This window comes from Pleuronectes platessa, chromosome 7, assembly GCF_947347685.1.
Source record: "Pleuronectes platessa chromosome 7, fPlePla1.1, whole genome shotgun sequence".
NCBI lineage: Eukaryota > Metazoa > Chordata > Actinopteri > Pleuronectiformes > Pleuronectidae > Pleuronectes > Pleuronectes platessa.
In genome coordinates, this window is record NC_070632.1 from 12,855,854 (window position 1) to 12,880,625 (window position 24,772).

At 43.0% G+C, this 24,772-nt stretch overlaps 1 protein-coding gene across 3 annotated transcripts in view; it reads left to right on the forward strand.

Moving 5' to 3' along the window:
• The window catches only part of mctp2a (multiple C2 domains, transmembrane 2a), a 34,500-nt gene extending 9,954 nt beyond the window's left edge, over positions 1-24,546 (forward strand). For all 3 annotated transcript variants that reach the window (XM_053427328.1, XM_053427330.1, XM_053427331.1), the window contains exons 11-23: positions 66-252; positions 464-557; positions 647-749; positions 832-934; positions 1,049-1,150; positions 1,692-1,766; positions 2,050-2,169; positions 11,923-12,042; positions 13,161-13,202; positions 19,048-19,157; positions 19,242-19,351; positions 21,377-21,474; positions 23,651-24,546. In XM_053427328.1, the coding sequence (XP_053283303.1) occupies positions 66-252; positions 464-557; positions 647-749; positions 832-934; positions 1,049-1,150; positions 1,692-1,766; positions 2,050-2,169; positions 11,923-12,042; positions 13,161-13,202; positions 19,048-19,157; positions 19,242-19,351; positions 21,377-21,474; positions 23,651-23,710 (1,324 nt within the window). In that variant the 3' untranslated portion in view covers positions 23,711-24,546. The remainder of the gene's footprint in view (positions 1-65; positions 253-463; positions 558-646; positions 750-831; positions 935-1,048; positions 1,151-1,691; positions 1,767-2,049; positions 2,170-11,922; positions 12,043-13,160; positions 13,203-19,047; positions 19,158-19,241; positions 19,352-21,376; positions 21,475-23,650) is intronic.
• The last annotated feature ends 226 nt before the right edge of the window (positions 24,547-24,772 follow it).

The window sequence follows — 24,772 nt, forward strand, 5'->3', positions numbered from 1 at the left end:
GGCTCCTCGACAGAACTAGTTGGCCTCATGTGTTTCAATGGAACGATTTTCCTTTTGTGTCTCAGGTTTGAGGTTGACCTATCGAGACTCTCATTTAATGAGAGGCACCTCTACACTCATGTGCTGAACCCAGGAAAGGGCAGGCTAGTGTTTCTGGTCACCCTGCGACCTTGCTGGGGAGTCTCCATCTCTGACATTGAAATTGCTGCCTTGGAGAAGTCTGATGAGAGACACACAATAGGGGAGAGATTTGTAAGTCAGCCTTTTGGTTTAGTTTATCTTAGGGCAAAAAATTAAGTTAACATTTTTTAGCACAATATCCTTCTACCAATTATGTTTATACGGCTGATTCATAAGGAGAACAGATATGTCATATGACAGGATTACATTTTTGGGGTACATTTATTAACCCTGCTCTAACACATTTTGAATAACATGTTTAATCATATTCCTTTTTTTTCAGAGCTTGAAGAACTCGCACAAATGTGTGGGGGAGGTTGGCTTCCTGCAGGTCAAAGTTATAAAGGCAAATGATCTCCCTCCAACAGACCTCAATGGTAATCTGAATCAGAAAATCCACTTCTTTGTTTTCTATCGTCTTGTTCACGGCCTTTAATGACTAACAATGGTTATTTGTTATTTGCAGGAAAAAGCAACCCCTTATGTGTTATTGAGCTCGGTAATAGCAAACTTCAAACTCACACAGTCTACAAGACCGTCAATCCTGAGTGGAACAAAGCCCTTACATTGTAAGTATGAAAGAAATGGAAAAAAGAATCAGGGCATCTGTCCCATTCTGTTTAATTATATGTGCCCACATTTATGTTACAGCCCAATCAAAGACATTCATGATGTGTTGGAACTGACTGTCCTTGATGAAAATGGAGACAAAACCCCAACCTTTTTGGGGAAAGTGGCAATTCCTTTACTGAGTGTAAGTTTAATTTTTTTCAGTTTGTAAAGGACTCTGATATGAAAAATATGAACTCATTGTAAATTATGACCACAGTTACTAATATATATACACTATTCTTTTAAATACTTAAAGGTCCAGAATGGGCAGCAGATATGTCATTTCTTGAAGAAGGAAGACTTGGGAAGGGCATCCAAAGGAACCATCACACTGGTCCTGGACGTTATCTATAATAAAGTAAGGCTGAATGAGGTCAAGTTTGTTAGAATGATGACAGTCGCGGAGCACATAGGCTATCATCTGACAGCGAGTTAGTCTCTGGGGGCAAAGGACAATATTTTGTGGCTTTTGGTGTAGAGAGCGGCCCAAGACTCTGTCTCCTATTTTCCATAGACTGTTTACAGAGGGACTTGTTTATTTTATCACACAGGTGGAACGTTTCTCCACAGGAAACCCAACCAGCAATAATTTCTGTAGGTGATTTAGATCCAGACGGCATTTTGGCTCAGCTCTATTAGCAGCTACGTATCTGCATATGAATGCTAATAAATTAAAAAGCAGATAGCTGCTGTATTGTAGTCAATGTGTTCCACCTCTTCTGCTCTCCATGTGGACTGAAACAATAACACCCCAAAATCCTGTCCAACTCGTACAGATTCTACATATTAAAATTCAGAATCTGTTTATACAGATAAGAATTATAATAAGGTTCATTATATAGTGTAAATTCAAAGCCTGACGTTAAACTGCAATATTTCATCTTCATTCTTTGTCCCAGGTCCGGGCTGGTTTCAGAACCTTCAAACCAGAGGAGACAAAATTACTGGAGGAAAACCTGAAGTTCTCCAAAAAGGTCGGCTCTATTGATGTTTTTTTAGCAGAATATATTAGATGGAACAAAAAGCATTCCCAGAAGGTTCCCCTAGCATCACACTAATCAAGTAGCCACAGCAGAGCTACACATGGTCATAGTTTGGATCGGTCATAGTCGTGCTAATTATTTTAATTGGCTTTAAACATCTAATTTCACAAGTAGCTAGTAATGGATTTGATTCAACCTCATTGCAAAGTCATAAACATTATGTCCAGTTTCAAACGATACTAACCAGTGTTTTCTTCCAATTATGTCCCATTAGGTTCTTGCCCGGAATATATATCGGGTTCGAAAAATCAGCACAGCAGTTCTGTACACGTTACAGTACATTAAAAGCTGTTTTCAATGGGAGAGCACACAACGCAGTCTAATAGCCTTTCTGGTAAGTCATTGCTTCACGTTAATGAACTCTCTTTAAGCCTTGGGGCAAACAAGTTTTGTCCCATTTCACCGCAGCCTCAGTTTTAACTCTTTCGTTTTATGTGAATTGGATGTTGTGGAGAATCTTTGGTTTTGCCATTTTCTCTCTCTGCCAGCGCTTTTTTCCCATGAAAAACAATGGCTGCCTTTTGTTTTTATCCCGCGTGTATGTGATGGATGTGCTCGATCCTTTAAATCAAACCCCACTTGGTTTCTCCCTTCAGTTCTGATGACATTAGAGTCTGTTTTGAAGGTATGGGGTTCGGGCGTTTGTACATCTGACTTCTTAGCAAAGCCTCCTAACCCAGGGGACGGTGTAAGGAGGATCACCGTCTCAGCTTCCTTGGGCGGAGGAGTGACAGTCGGCCTCCGAGATTTGAACCTTGTTTAAATGTCTCTGTTTAGCTGTTTTTAATGAGGGTATGTGATCTAAGGCCCTAAGCTTAAATAATCTTAAATCACCCCGTGAATCCCCCTCAGTACAGCACATGTAATGTCATGATTAAGAGTGTACACTTGCTATGAAAGCCCTGCCAGCGCCGTGTCAGGGTGAGGAAGCGGTCACAGACAGGGTGTGTGAAGAACTCTCCTTTCACTGCCTTTCTTCTGTCTGTGCTGTCTCAGGATGACATGCAATTCATACCTGGTGTATTCTATAAGCCCTTCTCACTGATCCTTAGGTGCAAATCCCCTCAGGCAATGGCCATGCTCGGTGTATCACAGCCTTTAGAACAGCACGGCACACAGACAGGCAGGCGGACACACAGTCGGCAAGACAGAGAACAATGCGACCGGTTGTATAAAGATAGAGTGGGAGGCAGGCTACTATCTGGGAAAGAAAGTTGGAGCACGGAGGGAGGAAGACAGTTGGTTAAGAAGTGCGCAGTCCACGAAGGCAGATAGCGAGAGACTCGGAGGCAGGGATATGGGCAGGAGAGCAGGAGGATAGGCAGGCTGACAGGGGACAGGTCAGCGGGATGGGGCCATCTTCTTCCACCTATAATTAGATCCTCCGCAGGCGATGGGAGTGTGTGGTGGCACACTCTAATCTTTCATTTTCACTTCGACTCCACCTGCTGTTTAGGAGTGCTGCACACAAATGGAGAGCGTAGAATGAAAGAAGAAAAGACTCCCGTACTCCCTGTTTTCATCACCATCCTCATTGTAGCTGGAGCTGTCGTGCATCTCCGTCTTATTTTTGTCACTTGTACGTAATCTGCTCCCTGACAGGGAAATGGTAATTATCGTGACCTTGACTGTGGTTGCTTTGTCCTTTTTTTATTTGGAACAACTGCTCTGTTGTCAGACGCCAGCACCACCAGCATAGTGGTTGATGTTTTTAAAAGCAGACAGTAGCAGAATAGTCAGAGCACGCCTCCGTCTGTATGAGGTGCGCTTCTAATATTCGGAAGTGTTGGAGGTTCGCGGCGAGGATCGCTGAAGCAAAGTGAACCTGCCCCTGTGCATTCATCACCCACTCATCAGCAGACTGAGAGTTCACAGAGTGAGACGTTGGTTTCTTTCAATGATTTACTATAATCTCAACAAGCACAGTGAAACATGCAAATGACATGTAAACAAAGCATGTAATTGCAAGTGACAGAAGAGGCTCTGAACTTGCACTAGTATCTGATAACATCAAGGTCTCGACTCGCTCTCATTACAAGCCCTGTGCCATGCCACCATCTACACCCGTGCCCCTGCCCACTCCAAGGCCAGCCCCTTTGCAGCCCCTCCTCCTCCCCCAAGTCATCATTTGCAATTAAGTTAGTGTTTGGAGCCGTCTGAAGCAGCATGCCACCATGTGCCCTAATGAAAGCAGCTCCCACTCCTATCTTTATATCTTTAGGCAGTGGTAATAAGGTAACTGATTCAGACATTGACAGATGGCCTCTGCTTGCCTCTCAGATGTGCATGATTATACCACGAGTGTCTGCTCTTTTCCAAAGTGGCAGGCAGCGCAGCGCTTCTCAGGGTACGCCGTTAGGAATGCTGCATTGGTCGGTCTGGCTTTAATATACATTACAATACATTATTTATCAAGCAGGCAGACCAGTCCTACCCTTTTACACCATATACATCCTGTAATGCATTACCGCTGTTGTGGTTTCTACTGGGACTGCGGGATGCTCGTGTAGTGCTTTACCAGGAATACTTAGCCATTATATCACTCAGTCCCACAGGCCAATTTTCTGACCCTTGCACAGCATGCAGTCCACATTTCTATCCTGTTTATGTAGATTCATGTATGTATTATGAAGTGCTTGTTGGTGTGTGGTGTGTAAGGTATTCATATTTTGCACGAGGGATCACCGCTCGGGTTCACGTGAGTGAATAGCAATGTGGGAAAAAATTAAGGGTTGTTTTTATTCTTGAAGAAGTCTTGTTTGTTCATTCCGAGATAACTTTTTTTCCCCGCGCATGAGTGGCAACCAGAAAGTTGCTCATCCAGGAACACGTAACTTATACAGATTTACAGATTGATTGGTTATTTAGATTAATGCTGCTGCTGGGTGTTATTGTGTGAGAGGAAACTCTGTAAGGGAATGGAAAGTCTCCCGGTGCTGTCGCTGTTTGCGAGTGCAGGAGGTTACTTGTTTTGATTGTGCAACCTCATCAGCAGAGTCCACAGTGTTTTAAGTTGCCTTCAATTTTCCACCAATGGGTTGCAGTTTTAAAAAAGAGTCTAATTAGGTAATGTAACAAAAAAACTGAAGAAGGAAAAAAATTCTGAGTCACACATTTAAAGAGAGTTCTGGCAAATCCTCATAAACATTTTCATCAGTGAACAGAAATACAAACAAGAATTTTAGATTTTTTTCCTCCACTGCTTGTTTATGCTACAGTAATGAGCCTAGGATCTGCGCTTTTCAAGAGTTTGACAACAGCATGTTCCTTTATCTGAGGGAGAAAATGTGACAGCTAAAATCTTCATAAAATAACGGCCTTTAGATGTGCTTTTCACTAAGACTGGGTGAGTTGAATGTGCTATACATCAGCAGTGACTGCAGAGGGGTCACCCAGAGTTCTTTGCTGCACACAAGACGGGGACCTGTAGATGGAGCTACAGCACTGCTGGAAACATGAGTGGAGGCCTGAAAAGAGATCAGTTACTTTTCCCTACAGGAGCCATTCCTGGGAACAACTTGGAGTGAAATCCTCCATTTCTGTTCATTTGACCAACAAAAATAAGTTCTTCCACAAAAAAATGAAGAAAAAAAAGTCTAAATGAACATTTATTATCCGGCCAAATTAATCTGTTTCAGAAGTTTAAAAGTTGAGAACAATTTAGATTTAGATGAAATGGATGAAAGTGAATAAAGAAAAGAAAAAGGATCATTTACACTTGAAAGCTGATTTTGAGCTTTGCTATCATTAGACCGCTTTAAGTATTTAAGGAGAATTAATATTTTAACATATGAGGAACCTCATCTGTCAGGAGCTGGACTTTAAAGAAACCTGTATACCTAATGTGAGTATTTCTTTTTGACACTGCCAGGTAGCAACTGCTTTAGACATCATTTGACAGCCTGTGAAATGCTGATTGCCTCACATCACACACTGTAAAGATGGCATTTGATGAATGTTTGATGCGGTGCAGCTGTAAACACACTTGGCAGCTGCACCGGGTGCTTTTTCGGGGGGCTGATAGAATCGCCGTCTCCCTAGATGAGGACAGGACAGGGTCAGATCTGGCTCCAGAGGTCTCAGGAGACCACCTGTGTAGAGCCACAGCAGTTGGGGCCATTAACCAGCGCAGCAGCCCAGCCGAGATCAAGGCTATAATCAGAGTTGTCATAATTGTTCTTGTTAACACTGTCCCTGAAAAGGAGACGCTTTGTGAGTCTTGGAGCCGCTGTTTGTGGTTTGCTGCATTGCAGTGTGGCCGAGCATTTGTGGGAACAGCGCGGGGACTGTGCACGCCTGTGAATTGTCTCCTTGTTTCTGCTTTGCATCTGTTTTCTGTCCGTTTGAAAAAGTTGGCGGCCTTAAAGGAGTGGGTTTCTTTGGTCTCGTGGGGGTTACACTCTCCATCGCCGTGGTTGTGGGAGTTCTCACAGACCTTGCAGTGGGGATGTGTCTAGCAAGGGAGAAAACAAAAAGGATGGCAGTGATGGCGATCCGTGTATTCATGGTTTCCAGTCTGAGAACTATTAATTATTAAATGATGGGCTGTGACTGCTTGCAAACTGCTCAACGGTGCCTCCTGATTTAACACTGTTATTATTTAGCTGACCTGGATTGGCTACGTGTCAGTTGTCAGCTCTTGAGGCTGGCTGGATGCAGCCTGAATGTGTAACCTTGAAACATGTCCCCCTATTAGTGGGATTAATAAGCTTTCCCTGCTAATATTCACTTCATTAGGGCTGTGAAATTGTTCCCGTGTTTTTATAAGATTTAAGACACGGATTTCAGTCTTGAGAACTCATTTGATTCAATTTAAAGTAACCAAATTCATCATTATTATTAAACAGCATAAAGTAACTTTTAAGTGTGAACAAGTCAAGGGTCTTCAGATTCATATTAGTTTACTGCACTAAATAACTGTGTTGATCTGCTGTAGTGTTGTTATATTATGAGCGTCTCCAGCCTTGATGAAGTATGCTCTGCGTTTAACCCCATTGTGTGTGCTGTATCATAATGACTACATTTAACATACTCACCACCTTCCTAGTCACAGAGGACAGCTCTCCCCAGGCAGCTGAGGTGGCAACCTGTCCACCCCGTGTGTGGCAGTTCCGGGGCCAGTCTTGGCCCCTGCCACGTTAACGTGCGTTTGAGCCTAGCTGACAGGGAGAGAGAGTCCGTACCACTCCCTCCCCGCCTCCTCAGGGGAAAGGCTCGCATGGCAGATCTGTCACCCAGGAGGTCGCTCAGTGTTAACGCTCCCGACACGGATTAAACACTAGTGGCCAGTGCCGGAGTGCGGGGTCAGTGTAGCCACCACTGACAGGCACCACGGGGCACCCGCTGACTGCCCCGCTCCAGCCTCGTACTGGTGCTGCTCTGGCCCTGGCATGTGTCAGACAGACGGGGAGACAACGGCCAGCACTGGCCCTGTGAGCAAATGCTAATGCCTTTGCCTCGCACGGCTGCTCTTCTTCGGTGCTTTGATAAAGAGCTGCTATCACTATTGCACTGTACTGTGCAGACGTCCTTACAATCTCTGGCTGTTGCTAATCAGTTGGAGCTGGCTAACATTTTGATATATTTATATATATATTTTTTTTTTATAAATTAGTAAAAAATGACCACACTGAATCAGCTGAAATTACACATTTCAACATAACAGGGTTTTTATATTAGAATGGTATATGGTTTACCCAAATGACATAATTGTTCATGGTTAGATTTAGCTATGATTTTATTATTAAAACAGGTTTTTTTAACCCTTGTGTAGTAGATTATTAATACTAATTGTATACTCAGTGGAAAACTAACCACTTAACTTGAATAGGAACTGCAGCAAATATCAATGTTGGTAAATTCGTGTTTGATAGGAAAATTGAATTTTAAATTGTATCACCCTGGTACTCTTCCAGCAGATTTCGACCCGCTGAAGAGGGACATGAAATTCCCCATTTTATTGCTCTCACCCAAATGTAGTTCCACCCTTTCGCTCTCTCGCTCTCTCTCTCTCTCTGCCCAGTCGATAAGACTTGAGCTGAGCGTATGTGAAATATTTATTCAGCGTTAGCTCAGAGCACTACGGCTGCCCACACACTCTACCTGCCCTGAAGAGAAATCTTATCTGCTCTTCCTCTGCCTCCGACACCCCCTGAAAGCCTGTCCCCACGCTGGCCCAAGCTCAACACAAATTACATGTCTCATTGCTCTGCGTTTACAGCTACTTTAAAGCCTGCCGCTCCTGTCCTCTGCAGAAGCCCTCAGCCAGACTGTGGTTCAGCCTGGCTGTATAAAAAAGACCTGCGTGAGCTGAGCTGCTATTTGTGCTTTTGATTCATTATTAATCTCTTTTTTTTTGCATTTTAATTGAGCAAGTAATGCAGATTCATTTTTGCTGCCCTTTATTTCACCCAGCAAAATAAGATAATAATATCCTCAGAGTAAAGACTATTCAAGGTTATGTCATTTTTTTTTAAATAGCAATAATTTGAAATTTTTTCCCTTAATATTTGTTTATCAAATACTTGCACATACTCGCACAATATGTCCTTTTCTCTGTCTCTCAGAGTCAGCCGCACACATGCACGCACAAACCCTGCAGCCTGAAGTCAGTCTTGTTAACTCTTTCTGTGTATGTTCACGTAATCTGGCATCTGTCCACAGCCCCCATGACTGACCCTCATAATTCTGGCTGGCGCTCTTCTCGCTTTGTTTAGCTTTCCAAGTGGAGTGCAACTGAAGAGAAGAAGTGAGGACGCGGCCAAGATTAAATCTTGCATGTTTTTCGGATAGTACACAGCCTTAAGAATAAAGGTATTTTTTAAATGTACCATGAGAAGAATAATAGTGGAATACTCGATTGCGGTTTTTTTACAGCACGACACCATGTGCTGAGATGCCATACTAATTTGGCTCATCAACAGTATTATGTGTGTTTTAGTGATGTGAGGCTTGTATTTATAGTCTGTTGTGTGCAGCAGTGTATAAGGCCAGTGTTTGGCAGGCTTGCAGTCTGCTGCTACGTCTGCCAGTCAGTAGTTTGGGTTGGTAGACTGGGCCACCCCACCCTCTGTTAATCAATTTACAGGATGGTAGAAACTCTTACAGAGGGTGTCTTTGTCCCTTTGTTCCTGCTGCGATCCCTTCTCCCTCTCCTGGGAGAGTGTGGGTGGTGGGAGCTGCCATGCTTGCTCAGCTTTAAGTTATTTTATTCACACTTTTAATCGCTGAGTGCTTTATTATTAGGTGCCGGATTCTGCTGGCCAGGGGATCTGCATGAGAAGGCGCAGAATGCATTTAGTGGAATCATATTAATGGCACTATAAAACAAATCTGTCAGGCTGTTCTTAACCCCGCTGGCAGAATTGCCCTGCCCAGGGTTGCCCCCTTCTCCAAGCGCTTACAGGTGGCTAAGGAGAGTGCATCTCCATCATCTACTCCACCGTGTGCTAATAGTTTTATTAATTCATTCTATTTTTTTCCTCCCTGGACACCCTGCGCATAATCATACAGACATATTTCAGCTAAAGGGTGTTTGTTAAGGGGGGTTTCTTACACTGGAGACACTCCTCCCAGACATGCATACTATCACTTGCTCAATTACAAGTCGTTTGTTATCTAGCTCCGTAGTGTGTAGACTGAAATGCTTCGGTATGTCATTAATTATTACCTCCCTTGCTTTTGTTTATGTCTTTACGTCCTTTTTGGTTAAATAAACGACTGTTTCACAGCTCGAGCAACATATTAGCATTGTCTGGTTAAAAGAAGTTCAAGGTTTTACCTGTCATGCCTAATTTGTCTGGAGTCAGGCCAGTTAGAGTGAAATGGAGTCCACCTTTTGAAGGCAATTAAAAATGTGGATTATTTTTTTAATACAAATTTACACTTGCGTTTCAAAGGTTGCACTCTGTCCAACATGTCCTTTAATCACATTTAGCCGCTTTCTAATAAAACATAAACCACTTACTTTGGAATTAGTTCTGTCTCCATTTCACACAAACTCTGGAGAACGTGAGCAGACAAGGGGAAGGTATAGCCTTGTCTCTGCTCATTACTGTGGGAAATCTGACGGCAGAGTCTCAGTCGATGCACCTGAGTGAAGGAATCCGAGAGATTTCCCCCAGATTTTTGTCCTCAATCGTTTTTTATTAGTGTTAAGAAAGCATGTAAGTCCTCAACACACGGGCTGACATACCATGAGGGAAGAATTGAGAAGATACTTCTGACAGTTTGGGTTTATACCCTCATTTAAGCGCTCAGTTTAGACACAAGGCATTGTATTTCTGTAGGCTTTTATCTTGTCCACTGAGCCAGAACGCGGTGTGCAGAAATTTGCATTAGTGGGCGATTATGAATACCTGTGACAGATTCTCTCTGCCGGCTCCCTGGGCGGAAATGAATTGGCTCCCTCTGTTGACTCGCTCAGGAAGACAGAGACCAAGCAATTAGACTTTAGTGGTTAATGTAGCAGCTTTTGCAGGGAGGGCAAGGAGGTTCAATATTCCTGCTGGGCTCATGTCAGTTTCCAGGCACATTTCCCCCCTTTTCTTCTTCCTTTTTTCACGAGAATACTGGGAATATGACAAGCTACCTGTCCTCCAGCCAGCTGAATTCCTCTGGGGCGAGGGGAGCGTCGCTTTAGAATCGCCTCATGGGAACTGAGGTGACAACACATGACGTAGGTTATTCATAACAGGGAGGAGATGTACTCCAGCTACCTTTGCACATCATGCATATTCATTGTTTACCTTTTTTACATCCCCCCCGCCAGCTCTAGTTTGCTGCTACATATGTAATTCAAACGTATAAGAAAAATACAACAACACATTGTTAATTTCCTTATGTCCTGCTGTGTTTCTGCATTATGCTCCAGCTCACCCACCATCTCCCAGGTTGTACGCAGGGATAATACGTGTTACAGTGGTGAAGCCTGGGGCACCCGGGCCACAGTGTTGTCTGCATTACTCATGGTTCACGTTTCTCTAGTGGCCATTTGAACCTAGGCCTGGTGTGGCAGTAGGTATGACTGGCCCCCTGAGCAACGTGCACAGACTTTGCACGGTTACTATGACACGAGCAGTCTGCTGTTTACAGGCCCGCTATTGAGGCCTGAAGGCCCCAGAGCTTCACATCCTGTCTCGGGCTTAACTCGAACATATTGTTCATACTCTAACCGGCCTCTAGCTCTTTGAGCCGGGACTGCACAGTGCTACCATTGTGTGGGGTCATCACAGCAGTGATATTCAATGTTTTGAAACAAAGAAAAAAAGACCTGCTATGACAGAACAAAACATTTAGCTGTTGCAATGGTTTTATTAATTATTGAAAATTTACATAAAGGGTGAAGATGAAATTAAAGTGTAAAATGTATCGTTGTTCCCCTCATTCACACTATCAATCGATTTTAAGGTTCAACTTGCTGTTTGGGAAATTTTTATTTCATCCCTGTCAACCTGCTGATGTGATCCTCCTCACACATTCCTGATCACTTCAGTTGGAGAAGGACTCATTAGGCTGTCACTAAATGGGTTTAAATGCAGCCGTCCAATTAGTTCTCTGCTGTGAAATGCAGTGGGTGTTGTGCAACGTGCTTAGCACCACTCCTTTACAGAATTATGAGGGATTAGTCATTCAGTGTGATCCATCTTATTTCTACCAGGGGTCTTGGCTTTTCTCAGTATCATCGCCACGGAGGGGGTAAATGTTGCAAATGCTTCTCCAGTTGCCATATGCGCCTCGTCAAAGAGGCTCGCTGCCTCCAAATCTAAGCGGATTTGATGTGCCAGTTAAAAGACAGCACACCATGCCTATCCATGTTGTACTTTTCTTTTCAGCTGCAAGGCGCTCCGCCAGCACAGTGTGTCTCGTGCAGATAAATAGGATTTCAAGATATTAAAAGTTGTCCCTGAATATCTGTCACTTTCAAATCGCTAACAGTACCAATGCTTGCTGTTCATGAGATTTAGTACATGGTTATCTTCATTATACATTCAATTTTTATAAGAGCCTTGCTGAGATTCCAAAGCTTGGTGACATTGCTATAGTGTGATGTGCTTTGCGTTATAGCTGTCGTGTGCCGTCTCCTCAGATCTTCCTCGTGACGGTGTGGCACTGGGAGCTCTTCATGCTGCCCCTCTTCCTGCTCCTGCTCATCGGCTGGAACTACTTTCAGCTCTCTTCGGGGAAGGCCAGCTCCAACCAGGACCTGGTGAGTGACGAGGTCCCCTGAACTCCTTAGTGTTCATCCACACAGATCTGTAGACACACGCCGCTATAGTGCAGATTCAATCTATGTAAACCCACCGATGCTCGCATCCGGATGGAATTAAATCCTTTAGGTAGTCACTGGATGAATTGTGGTTTTACAGCAATTCCTATTAACAACTCTCACACTTGCATACATACTATATAATACAACAGTTGTTAAATAAAATGCACCTAAGTCCGCTGTGGCAGCATTCCAGTTGTTTTATAGCTGGTAAGACTAGGTTCTACATTGTCTCCAGGGGCTCAATAAAACATCAAGCAGTAAGAAGCCACTGAAATTGAATCACTGTAAATGTACAGTACAGCCGGCAGTCTGTTGATATAGTCTCACCACATCTGAAGAGGGAAGACTACAGTTCTTTCCACAACGTAAGACTATCTCCTCGCTATCTACTGTTATGGAAATGATGTTTGCCCTACACATGTCTGTGAAGGTTAATGCTGTTCACACTTCTGACTGCCCCCCAATTTCACTGTGTTGTAAGCCTCCTCCCCAGCCCGCCAGGGGCCTGGCCTGTTCACGCACCCTCCCCAAAGCAACATCCTCGGCCCAGTGATTGTGTTTATGGCTGCTGGCAAAGATGCCGTCCCTAGGCAATGTTAAAGCCCAGGCTCACCCTCATATCCAGTGTGGAGACTCTGTCACCCCTCGGTGACCCTAAAGCTGGCAATGACACAGCTCTGTTCCCAGGCAATGTCACAGCGTGCACCACAGTGGGGTCAGGGATGACTTGATATAAAGTGATCTAGGCAACAGCCTCCAAATTAAATGTGGTTCTTTTTTTTCTTCTCCTTTCCTCTATCTGTTTTTCTGTGTGCTTATGTTGTGGAGAAATGAGATTGCTTTGGTGTGACAGTGCTCTTGTGAAGATGGCCCTCTTTCACCTCTCCTTTTGTGTGAGGTCACCCCTGTGATGCAGTCTCTATGGAAACAAGCCTCTCCCAATAGGGGTGAATGTACTCAAAGAAAATTTCATTACTAGGTGTTTGTTAAAAATGCTCCAGTGCCCACATGTCCCGTTCGTTTGAAATCACCCTCTACCCTTTATTTTCTCTCAGGTGAACATGAGCATGGGTGACGACGAAGAGGAAGAAGAGAAGGTATTTCATCTTGTCTCTTTCTAACATTTTAAGGGATAATATGTTTTACTGGAATGTTATTACGCCTCAGTTTTCACTATATATATAAAAATATATCTTTTAAGCTTCACCACAAACAAAGACTCTTGTACCATTTTGGCTGTGACATTAGACTTTGTACAGAACTCTCTTTCTTTATCCCTGAGTTTGATCCTTGATAATATTCCTTTCCAAATTACCAAGGTTAAGTCAAACAATGTAACAACATCTGCATACTGCTGGGTAGTGTAGAGTCCTTGTTAAGCAAATACCGGTGGTTATTATACAAATATGCTGCTTTGAGAACAGGAAATATTGCACCCAAAAAAAGCCATTCAGGTTCTAGTCAATATTTTAGCACATTGACAGTCACTTCTCAAAAGCTCTTTTCTAACTAAGAATAGAAATATTTTCATGCATCCCAAATGAGGGCAGCATCTTTTGAAACAGTTGCAGCATGAAGCTCTTTCTTCTGATCCTCTGGGTATTCAGCGTCACTCTGCAAATGCACCACATCGAGACTGCAGCCCTTTGAAAAGCTATATTACTTCAATTTAAACATCAGTTACATTTTGCACAGCTGTTGGGGAAGGGATTGGTAGATATTGGATTTAGCATCAGACACGTTTACATGGACACTAAAATTCTGATATTAACCAGATTAAGATGGTATTCTGAATATAACACTCCATGTAAACAGCCTTTTCTGATCACCTTAACCCAAATAAGACCATAATCAAATTAAGATACGTTGAGTATTCAGACCATAGTCTAACTATGTTGACATGTATTTGTCTTAATGGCAATAAAACGTGCTGTTGGAGTTTTCACAGCATTTTGTGAAATCGACATATGCTGTTACTAACTGCTTGATGACATATACCCTGTGTTTAATTGTAAACGAGGAGGATGTTATGTTCATGCAAGTCATAATCAGACTCTGTTATATGGAAACAGAAATGTGAAAGGAAAATTCTATTAGAAAATGTCTTAAGAATAATCAATAGGAAAAATATTGGAGGTGTTTCTCACCTCTGTCCATTTATTAATTGGTTCATTTGTTGATTTGTAAGCATGACAATACAAAAACTACAGGATGGATTATCACAAAACCTGGTGGAAGGATGTGGTATGGGTCAGGGAGGAACCCGTCAAATTTTGGTGCGGATCAGGTGGCAGATGCTGGAACTTTGTTCACTTTCTTTAAAACTATCAAAATGCGTTTTCCAAAATTTTCACTGATTTCTGAATAATTCAAGAATCTTAAAAAAAACTAAAAACAGGCATGATTACGGAATCGTGAATTATGCGTGTGTTCAAATGCAGATCCAAATAAAAATCTGGATCTAACGAATTCAAGTGTAAGTTTCATACGGTGACGTATGGGCCGTGGTGGAAGTAAACGTTCTACTGAGTGTTCTTTTTGTTCAGAATAGGATCAATAGTCCTGATATATCTCCATGTGAAGGTTGTAACTAAATGTAAAAGTTATGGTGAGAATGACCTTTTTATAATAGACCAAATAAACAAACTACAATAATACAGATGGAAACTAATACTCTGCTCCAGAGGTTATGGGTCATTTTCACTTGTTCATTTAAGAGAATCATACGTAATAATATTTATTAATACATCTTGGCATCTCTTGAAAAACAAAACAGATTTAAAGTAGCTTGAAAATTATATTTCCCCACAGCAAATACTTTCAATTACACTGATCCCACTTTCCTCTGTAAAAACGGAAGAGTTAACAGGGATGTGCATTATTGCTTTATGGCAATGAAGTGCGGAACTAACGCTGAGCCTCCGAGCGATGACCCTTGTGCTGCGTGTCTAGGCCCAGGATTCATATCCATAATGTGCTCAATATATTCTGTTGTGCTGACCTGGGGCGCTGAAAAAAGCCAGCTTCCTTTAAAAACAAAGGCACATCCACCAACTCCTGTCTGAAAGGATGAGCTAATCCACAGATGAAACTCGCATGATACGTCTGCACATAGAGTGGGAAGCCACACTCTGGGTATCACTGCAAGGGAACCGGCAAACTGGTGCTCAGACACGCAACCCAGACACAGAAAATTCAGCGTTTCACATTATAAATTTAATAATTCATTGGCCATGAAACTTCAGTATTTACTTTTTAGAATGTTAAGAAAGGGGCAGTGTCTTTAAAGGAGGTTTAAGATCCTCTCAATGTGCCACGTGCATTCTCGAACTCGGCTTTCCCCTCCCTAAGCTTTTTGAAAGCTTTTAACATGAGGCGTCTAAACCCTTTCACACTCGGAGGAGAGGAAATATCTCCTTTCATTTACTAATTAAGCACTCACCCATGTTTGTTTTAAGCTGTCAACTTTAATTTAAAGTGGCTTATTTGAAAGTCTTGTTATGGTCTTGCTGTCACTTGAATGCGATATCATGCAGCTAGATCAAGCAGTGTAGCTTTACACCTCCAATCAAAGTCTGCTTTAAAAAAATATTTGGGGTTAAAGAGTGATCAGTGTTAAATTTGATAACTTCAAAGCCTTTCACTTTTTTTCCATAGTCTCTGCTCGAACATGTGAATAAAGGCTTTTCCCTCTGAGAAGGTTATGATTACCACTCAAATATGTTTTTATCCCCCTTTTGTCCCCTTGAGGAAGGAAATATGTAAACCTCAGACAGAGTAGCGCGAATACGAAGGCATGACGTTAAAGAGAGAGGAAAGGCTAGGCACTGTTACATCAGGATAATACAGAACAGATTCTCTGCCTGTGAACAAATCTGTCCTCGGGGAAAGAGGCAGCTTACAAATTATGTGTGGGCAAAGTGACTTCCCTTTGGCCTTAGGTATCAATTGTGCAGATAGACAATATTTAATCATAACATAAAGAAGCAGAGAGGCAAAAACAAGTCCATAGATCTCCAATAGAAACGAACAGGGGAGATGAAACAGCCCGTTCATTGCCCCCTGGCTGGAAGTGCTGGTCTTGGGTTGACTTGCTCCCAGAGCCCAGCCCAGGGGGGTTGGGATGGGGGGCTGGGGGAGGAGGCAGTTGCGGGGGTGCTAGACTGGGCTGGGGCTGGGGTTGGGGAGGGGGGGGTTAGTCCATCTCTCACCCGATAGTCCACAGTCACCGCTGGGTCTCCTTGAGTACACCAGATAGGCGGACTGCCCAGGTCATGATCCGTGATGTGCATTACGAGAGCCCATCGCACACGGACCCGCAGACACATTAAAGCCTAAAGAGGGCTGGGTGGTTTTTCCTCTGTTTCATCCCAGCAAATTGTTTGTCAGCTCATTTTACCTCCATATGTGATAATTTGCCAGGAACACAGGTGTTTTTCATCCAAACACACTTCTTATCCTTGTCAGAAAAGTCCCCAGGAAAATATTCAGTCTGAGAATTCAAATTTGGCAGCGATTATTCTAATTAAAATTATGCTAAATGAGCTTTTTACAGTCTTTGATGACACCCTGCATGTCTGCGAGAGTATGTTTACCTTTGTGCAGGAGATCAAATTGGTTCTCGATTACTCCACCCTTAAAAGGAAGCTTTTACAATTTTATTTGAAATGAGAATATGATTTCACACAGGTTTTCTAATCAGTAAACATTTAGGATTCATTTAGTCCGTCCCTCGTTTACCCGTCCTTTTCCCATTTCAGCAGGACATCTTTTATTTATTTACATTTGTTCATGTTTTCTCTGCACTCATGTATATGTCGGATAAAATGAACAAAGCTAAAGAATATTGATTCATATGATTCATTTAGGAAGGACTTCAGTTGCTCACAAGATGGGAGGATTCTGCAAAAATTATAGCAGATGAAAGCTGATAATCACAAGACCTTTGTCTCTAGATGCATGATTCAGAATATCCATTTGTCTGTTTTAACATTTAGAAATGAAAGCCAATAGAGTTTCTTTGTTATCCTGCCAGGACAGGCTACATTTTCCCTGCATGTGTACCCACTGCAGAAACCTGCAATTTCAGATACTATATGTAACAATTCTTAAAATAAATGTCCAAAAGCGATAAAATACTAAAAATACTTACTTTATCCAAAATGTTTTCAACAATGTTAAAACCCAGAGAAACCCACAAATAAACGTAAGGCCACGTGATGTTTAATATTGGTCACCTCTTAATCACGACATATCCTCTACCTGTGACATCTCTGCTGTGTTCTTCCGCTATTCATATCTGTCACTCCGGATTATACATTGCCGTTTGCTGCAAAACGGGAATAAAACTTTATTACGTCAGGTAGATTTTCATCGGCAATGATGGTAAAGACTACAACTCCCACGTGATGTCATCGAACTAGGTTTTTTAAGTATTGCTTTCATTGATAGACTCCTTGTGGCCACATTTAAATATTGTACGTTTAAATAATGCGTCTTATCGCATATTGAAATAGAAAATGTGACAGTGAGGCAAGCTGATGAGGAGGAGGAGGAGGACCAGGAGCTCACAGACCTGGCTCATAGATTGGAATGTCTCAAACAGAGTTCCCTGCTTTCGAAATAAACTCAGGATAAAGAGCTCAATTAACACCTGATGTTGGAGTAAAGAACCTGCACAAGGGTTTGCTCAGCCCCCCAGCGCAGCGAGGCCGAGCAGGAGGATGCACGCACACAGACAGTCCTGTTTCCCCACGATGAGACCATGACGTTAATCTCAGCATATTTGTGATAGTTCTTCCTTTTTTGGACAATACTGAGCCTCCAGTGTCTGTCCAGATCTGAGCCCAGTGGGGGAGGCTCCGCTAGTGTGGGAATTGCTCTCTTCCTGCGCCTTTCGTGGGCCTGGCGGTGGGGAGTCTCTCTGTGCTGGCAGACAACATGTTCCCAGGGGCTGTCTCATGAAGCTCTGATAAAGGCGTCCTGTCTGGAACCTGTCAATGCACACAGGCTGCGACTTTGGCTGACTCGTAACATAAACATATAGACAGCCTCATGCCTCCCGGTAGGGTCCATCAGCGTGCCCTCCTCCCCCTGCGACACTCTCACTCCCCTTCTGCCTCTCCCACCCTCCTTTGTCATCATTCCTGTCATTATTTCCTCCTTTTGATGTGAGCTTTCTCAGCCCTCTTTAGCTTGTGTTACTCGTGTTATCATTAGTCCCTCCTCTGACTCTGGAAGCCTTCACACTCGTTACTTCTAGCCTTGATGTGATCATGTCTTTTTTTTTTTCATTTTGACACAACCCCCCTCACATGTTGACTTATTGCTTGACTCAGTCATTACCATCGTGCTGCTTTAAAAGCCAATAATACTTTATGTGCAGTGGTGGCTGTAACAAGAATCACATGAATGAGTGAGTGAGCGACACATCCCACTGGTGTTCTGAGCAGGAGGTTTTTTTTTGTCACAGAAAGTGTTCGGGAGCCAGACCTGGCAGATTTGTAAAAACATGTTGAAGCTTGTCCCTGTGCAGGCTGCTGGAATGGAATCCATCCTCTTAAGTCGTGAGGCCCCCTGCACTTCTCGTCTAGGTTGTCTCGTCTATCTGATTGCGGATTGGCCATTTTGTGTACTTTTCATCTACCGGAGAGACTTGATTGTGCCGCACTTGTGCAACAGCCCTATTGTGTGTGTCAGACAAAAGGCTGAAATCTCTCAGCCATCCACATAACATCGTCTGAGCACTGAGTCCCTCTCATCTTCAAAAGCATAGTCTGAAGATGTACACTGTTTGCTCATTACGGGCCTTTCAATAGATAAATCACACATAATGGCATTGCAAAAGATAAACTACTCTTTGTCTACCCTGCCCAACAATTGACATACAGTCGCTCCTCATCAGTGTCTGTGCATTTTGTGTTTCCTTTTTTCTCTCTCTAGGAATCTGGAAAAAAGGGTTTGATGGATAAGATACATATGGTGCAGGAAGTCGTCCTGGTCGTCCAGAATGTTTTGGACGAAATCGCAAACATCGGAGAGCGATTCAAGAAGTAAATCCTCCACTTTTTTACATTTAAAAGAACATTGACTTCATTATCCGTTGACATTAGACTGACGTGATTATTTCTTTACAGCATATTCAACTGGTCCGTCCCCTTCATGTCCTGCCTGACCTGCTTGGTGCTGTCTGTGTCAACGGCGCTGTTGTATTTCGTCCCACTGCGATACATTGTGCTGATATGGGGTAAGTTGTGCATCCAAAAACACAAAATTGTAAATTGTGTGGGCGGCTGTTGCTCAGGAGGGAGAGAGGAGAAGGTTGGTAGTTCGATCCCCGGGTTCCTCCAGTCCGCCTTCCAATGTGCCCCATGGCAAGATATTTAAACCCAAAACAGACCTCAGTCTTGCTAGATTCTTCATTACTCTCAGCAAAATGTCCTAAAAACCACTATAAAATTCAACGGCCATACCACACAACTCTTATTCAGTCGTCCTAACTGAAAATCCATGAATTTAATGAAGTGCAGTAATTTAAGAACTCTGCCATTCCAACACCTCTGCAGATGCACCGAGATCAGACAGCTGCAGAGGTTTGCTTTGCTCAGTGTGGGCTGATGTGGCAGAGCCCAGCAGAGGCGAGGCCTAAGGTTTGTGTGGAAACAAAGCGGAGGTAGAGCAGCAAGCTGTATATAATACATGATGTCCTTGGGCAGTCTGTAGGCTCCTGGTCTAGCCTCTCATTATCTGCTGTAGTCATACAGAATAGACAGTCATCTCAGTGGTCAGGGAGATAACGCTGCCCTTAACAGGCTCTCCTCCTCCAGCTGTAAGCCCACAACCACTGTACTTCCACGCTGCCTTCAACACAATCAATACCGAAAAAAACACTGTATCAAACAAAAAAAACACACAGTCTGAGACACTCCTCTGCCTTCCCAGTTAACCCCCATCTCTGTGGTTGCAAGGCAGGCCTTTCAAGTTGCTAGCACATATTTAAGTCCTTAGGTTCTTTGTCTGCATGTTGAGGTACAGGCAGTACCAGGCTGTGAATATAATGGTCCCATTACAAGACCCAGGAGATATTTATTCCTCAGCGCTGGGCAGCCATGTGCAAAGTAAATATAGATGTGCTAGAAATGATCGGGTTGAAGCAGAGAAAAGTTGTAATAAAAGTTTGCCTGTTGTTCATTTTGATCTACCTACTAATCCCATAAACGTCTGTCTGTATGTGGAAGGTATATCTCCCGAACCGATCATCCTATCGGCTTTACACTTGGCATTTGTATCTTAAATTGTCTGGGGAAGTGCAATGTCGAACACGGTGCGATTTGGACACAGGATATGTTCGATATGAATGAAATTTGAATAAACAAGCTACTAGCAGTCTGTAGCAGTCAGTGGGGGCGGGGCATCGAGCAGCTGGGTCAAAATCAAAGCAGGATCATTTTAATCAGCTGATTACTTTATATTTCACCACATCAGCCTGACACAGACATTCACTGGTGTTGTGGGTCCTGTTCTCCGTCATGGAAACAACATTCACAGAGCCACTTCCTGTTCGGCCGCTTGTCTTCAAAGTTAAAGCCCAAGGTCAATATGCTGCTGCAATGCTTTATACTGATCTGAATTATAGCTTTTATTTTGAGAGGTTGTGAACTTGGGTCTGAGGATTGTGCAAATTGCTTTACAGACTTCTGAAATTCTTGACATGCAATGTATGAACAAATAACAGTTCAGTAAATCATTAGAACTTGAACAGTAATAAAGTAAATTCAGTTTCATTTTATGAAAAACATTGACTATAAAATCTTCCCTGCAGATAAACCAGGTAGGATGAACACATGACTAACTTCCCTCTGCACCACAGACTGTTTATAAAAAGCTCTGCACACAGTGACAGTAAATTGTGGAACTTTTTGAGGAGGATTCACTAATGACAAGGAATAATTCTGAAGTAGCTCCAGAGCTTCAACACAACAAGAGACATGATAACAGCCCATTCCAAACAGGCAGGTTTACAATGGGTGGTAATAAATTGAGAGAATGCTCTTCATTGGTCAGGCTTGAATTTAGTTTGCCTGGAACAAAATAATTTGAAATGACATCAATGATGTATTAGCTGTATTTTCTATTCTGTGCATGCAGTGTATACGGTTACACAACACTTTCAGTATAATATTAATGCGTTTGTTTTGTACAGTGTAAAGCTGTAACAAATATGCCGGTTGGTATGACACCTTCATTTATTAATGTGTTCTTGTTTTCACAGGCGTTAACAAATTTACCAAGAAGCTGCGCAACCCATATTCTATTGACAATAATGAAATACTGGATTTCCTCAAGAGGGTGCCTTCTGATGTTCAAAAGGTAAGGGTCCAGTTTTACATACAGATGGGGAGGGAATTCCCTGAAGATGTCGGCATTATTTGCTGTACCAGAATTCCCAAGTGTTGCAGAAATATATCCTCTGGCTTTGTTTGATTATTAATGGACTCTCGCCTTTAAAGCAGCCCTGGCCCAATTACTCCTCGGTGCAGCTCCATGTAGTCGCCGTGGCGCCAGAGCGAGGAGAAGCTTAGATCTGCACTCAGCCATATTGCCGCAGCCTCGTCCGTTATTAGCAATTTTGTCTGTGTGATTGAAGCGCGGTGACATTAAAGTTGGTGATTGGCCGAGGCACCGGCAGAGGGCTCCTGACGTGTGTGGCTGTTGTGTCAGCGCATAAAAACTCTGATGTGGCCTCAGTCACTTCAGGGTGGCTGAGTCAATTAATGTAGTCATGAGCCCCGGTCGTCTTCCTGGGTGCCATATGTGATTACATATTAGCCATGGCTGATATGTCATTTGCATTTACATCACAGAGCTGAGGAAAGCTGTCAGGGTTTTTGTAAGTGGCGCCGGGCGCTCGCCGGTCTCCGGGCTGAGAATTCTGCCTGGCCGGGAAATGAAGTGCCACACAGCGCCTTCATCTCGGAGGTGACTCGCCAGACAGCATTCAGTGAGAAATCCTTCCAGTCTGGATCTGGGAATACACTCTCACCCCAGCCTCTTTCTCTGCTGCACCCTTGATGTCCTCCTGCAGCAAGCCATCGCTGACTCCTCTGTGATGTTGGAGGGAGCCTGTGTTGTTTGAGATTTGGCTGACTGAGTTGGCAAAACAAGGTGGTAAATACATTTTGATTCGGAATCTTTTGTATGTCTTCTTCCCCGTTGGGAACCAGCGTTTGAGCTTTGAAAGCGACTCACTTTCAAATCCCATGGAAACAATACTTTTTAGCCGGGTTTAAAAGAGAGACTACATCTTGAGAATAGCTCCAATCATAAAAAAACAAAACACCCTTAAGATTCATCATAAGTACGTTTCATTATGTGCTGTGAAAAATAACCTTAACATCATATACACAGGAGACCCAAAACAATAGACCACATATTTTGTTTTTGTTGACTTAGAACTTCAATGCTCGGATAGGTGTGGACACAAAAACACCACAAAGGCTGAAAATTGACTCCTGTCTTTCTTGCAAATGTGACTTGGCAATTAGTGCCTGTGCACATCTACAAAGTCTGCCTCAAACGGGGACTTCTGACAACACAGTGTCTGTCCTGAAATAAGAAGCATCTGTCAGTTCTGAGGACAGTTTCATGTTCTGATGCAGGAGGCAGTCACTTTGTTCCCACATTCCATCTCCCATTCTAATAATGGAGCCCGGCTAATTAGCATAGTTCTTACCTTTATTCAACCGATTCACCGCATTGTTTGAGCTCGGCAGGCACGCTTCAAAAGCAAGTTTTTCGAATTCCATCTCCTCTCCTTTTCAATTCACTCTATGATCAGCCTTCTTTGGACGATGGTGGCAATTTTGGTGAAAAAACTAAATAAGGCTCACTGAATTTGTTTTCATGTCAGAGAGAACATGATTTTGCGACACAAATTTATTTAGTATATACATTTGAACGGCATGGATTTTCTGAGGGAAACACTGAGACATAAGTGAATCAACTTAGACTTAATTCTACATATGTAACTGGCAGAATAAAAAAACTAGGCTTTGAGTTCAAATGTCACTTTTCACGTCTTGTTTTTGCCTGAAGAAGAAATTAGTCACACTCTGAGTCTGTAAAGCCACGAAGAAAGTTAGACATCAGCCGATGTTTATAACTTCTCCGCTCCAACAACCCTGGCTTTATACTATTCTGAGGCTCGAACAAAGTTTTCTTTAGGGGACAGGAGCTATAGTGAGTGATTATGCAGTGTGGAGCTCGCTGACTGGCCTGGCAGGTCATCTCAACAGTTGATGTGTGTTTCTAATATTGTGATTGTGGTGCAGAATGAGGGGGGCGTACACTGGTACGGAACCCTTGACTCTTCAAATCCTTCCTCCCTGTGATTAATCCCCTCTGCTCCTGTGTTTAAAAAATGATTCATTACAGGCGAGCCTGCCTCGCTTTCCCCTGCACCAGCTCTCCTCAGGGGAGCCATTACCGTGCGCTCCACTGAGCTCGGATTACCTGCCTCTGACCAAACTCCTGTTTGTTTTTACAGGTGCAGTACAGCGTGCTGAGAGCGCCCACCAGCCAGAGCCAGCAACGGAGGAAAAGGTAGGCTCGGCGGACATGCTGGATGAAAGCCTGCTCTCCCTTTGAATATGGTACGCCGCGCTCTACCTGACAACAATGCTCCAGCACTAGCAGAGCCCATGACCCTGTGCACCCCACCATACCACCCTAACTCTGCCCCCTGCTGCTGAGGGGCAGACAGCCGCACTCTGGCTTGTGTGTTTCCACTCCCCTGACAGGGGCTGTGAACTGCAGCGGCTAGGAGGGGAGCACATGGTGCTGTCAATCACAAGCCTGGAGGTAAAGAAAAGAGCTCTGCCAGGCGCAGCCTTCATCTTTGGATAGGATTTAGAAAAGGAATGAAAAGCGTCGGTTTTAGTTTACATTCAACTTCCACTGTTTTAACTTTTTTGGATTTTGGTGAAACAGAAATTTGCCTTAAGGTTATGGAAAGAAACCATGGCAATTTTTTTATATCCACATGGTAATATAGTTGAAGGCTCAAAATCATAGAATACATATCATTGATATTTGAATTACATGGGAATCATTGTTTTGTTGCACATATTAGGACAGTACTGAATTATATTATACTTGTCTTGGTAAGGTTTTATTGTATATATATCATTATGCTGTAAGATTTCTTTATTGGATTTCAGCATATATAAAAATGTATTTATATGTGTGCGGCAACTGGATATTATCTCTGTGTATTATGTGTATTATCTCTGGTTTGCCTTTTTTTATAAAAGTTTGTAAGTGTCTTTTTTTCCGTCATGTTCAGCTGATTAATTTGACAGTTTATTTTTACTCAACATCATGTCTGCAGCATCAAATGGAGCATTTGTAAGAATCCTAAATAAAGAATCGTGATCAGTGTGAGCTCTTGTTTTGTTGCCCGTGTTTCTACAATGACTGCACTCTAGTGAGGATGGATTACAGCACGTCTTTACTTGAATACACAGTAAACACATCTGATTACACAACACAGCCATTGGAACAGAGCTCACACACCGGCCACCGCTGCGCCTTGGTTACCGAGCTCACATCAAAGCTGTGTGGCTCCACTGTGCTTCCTAATGCACTGCTTTGTTGCCTCCTCACAATA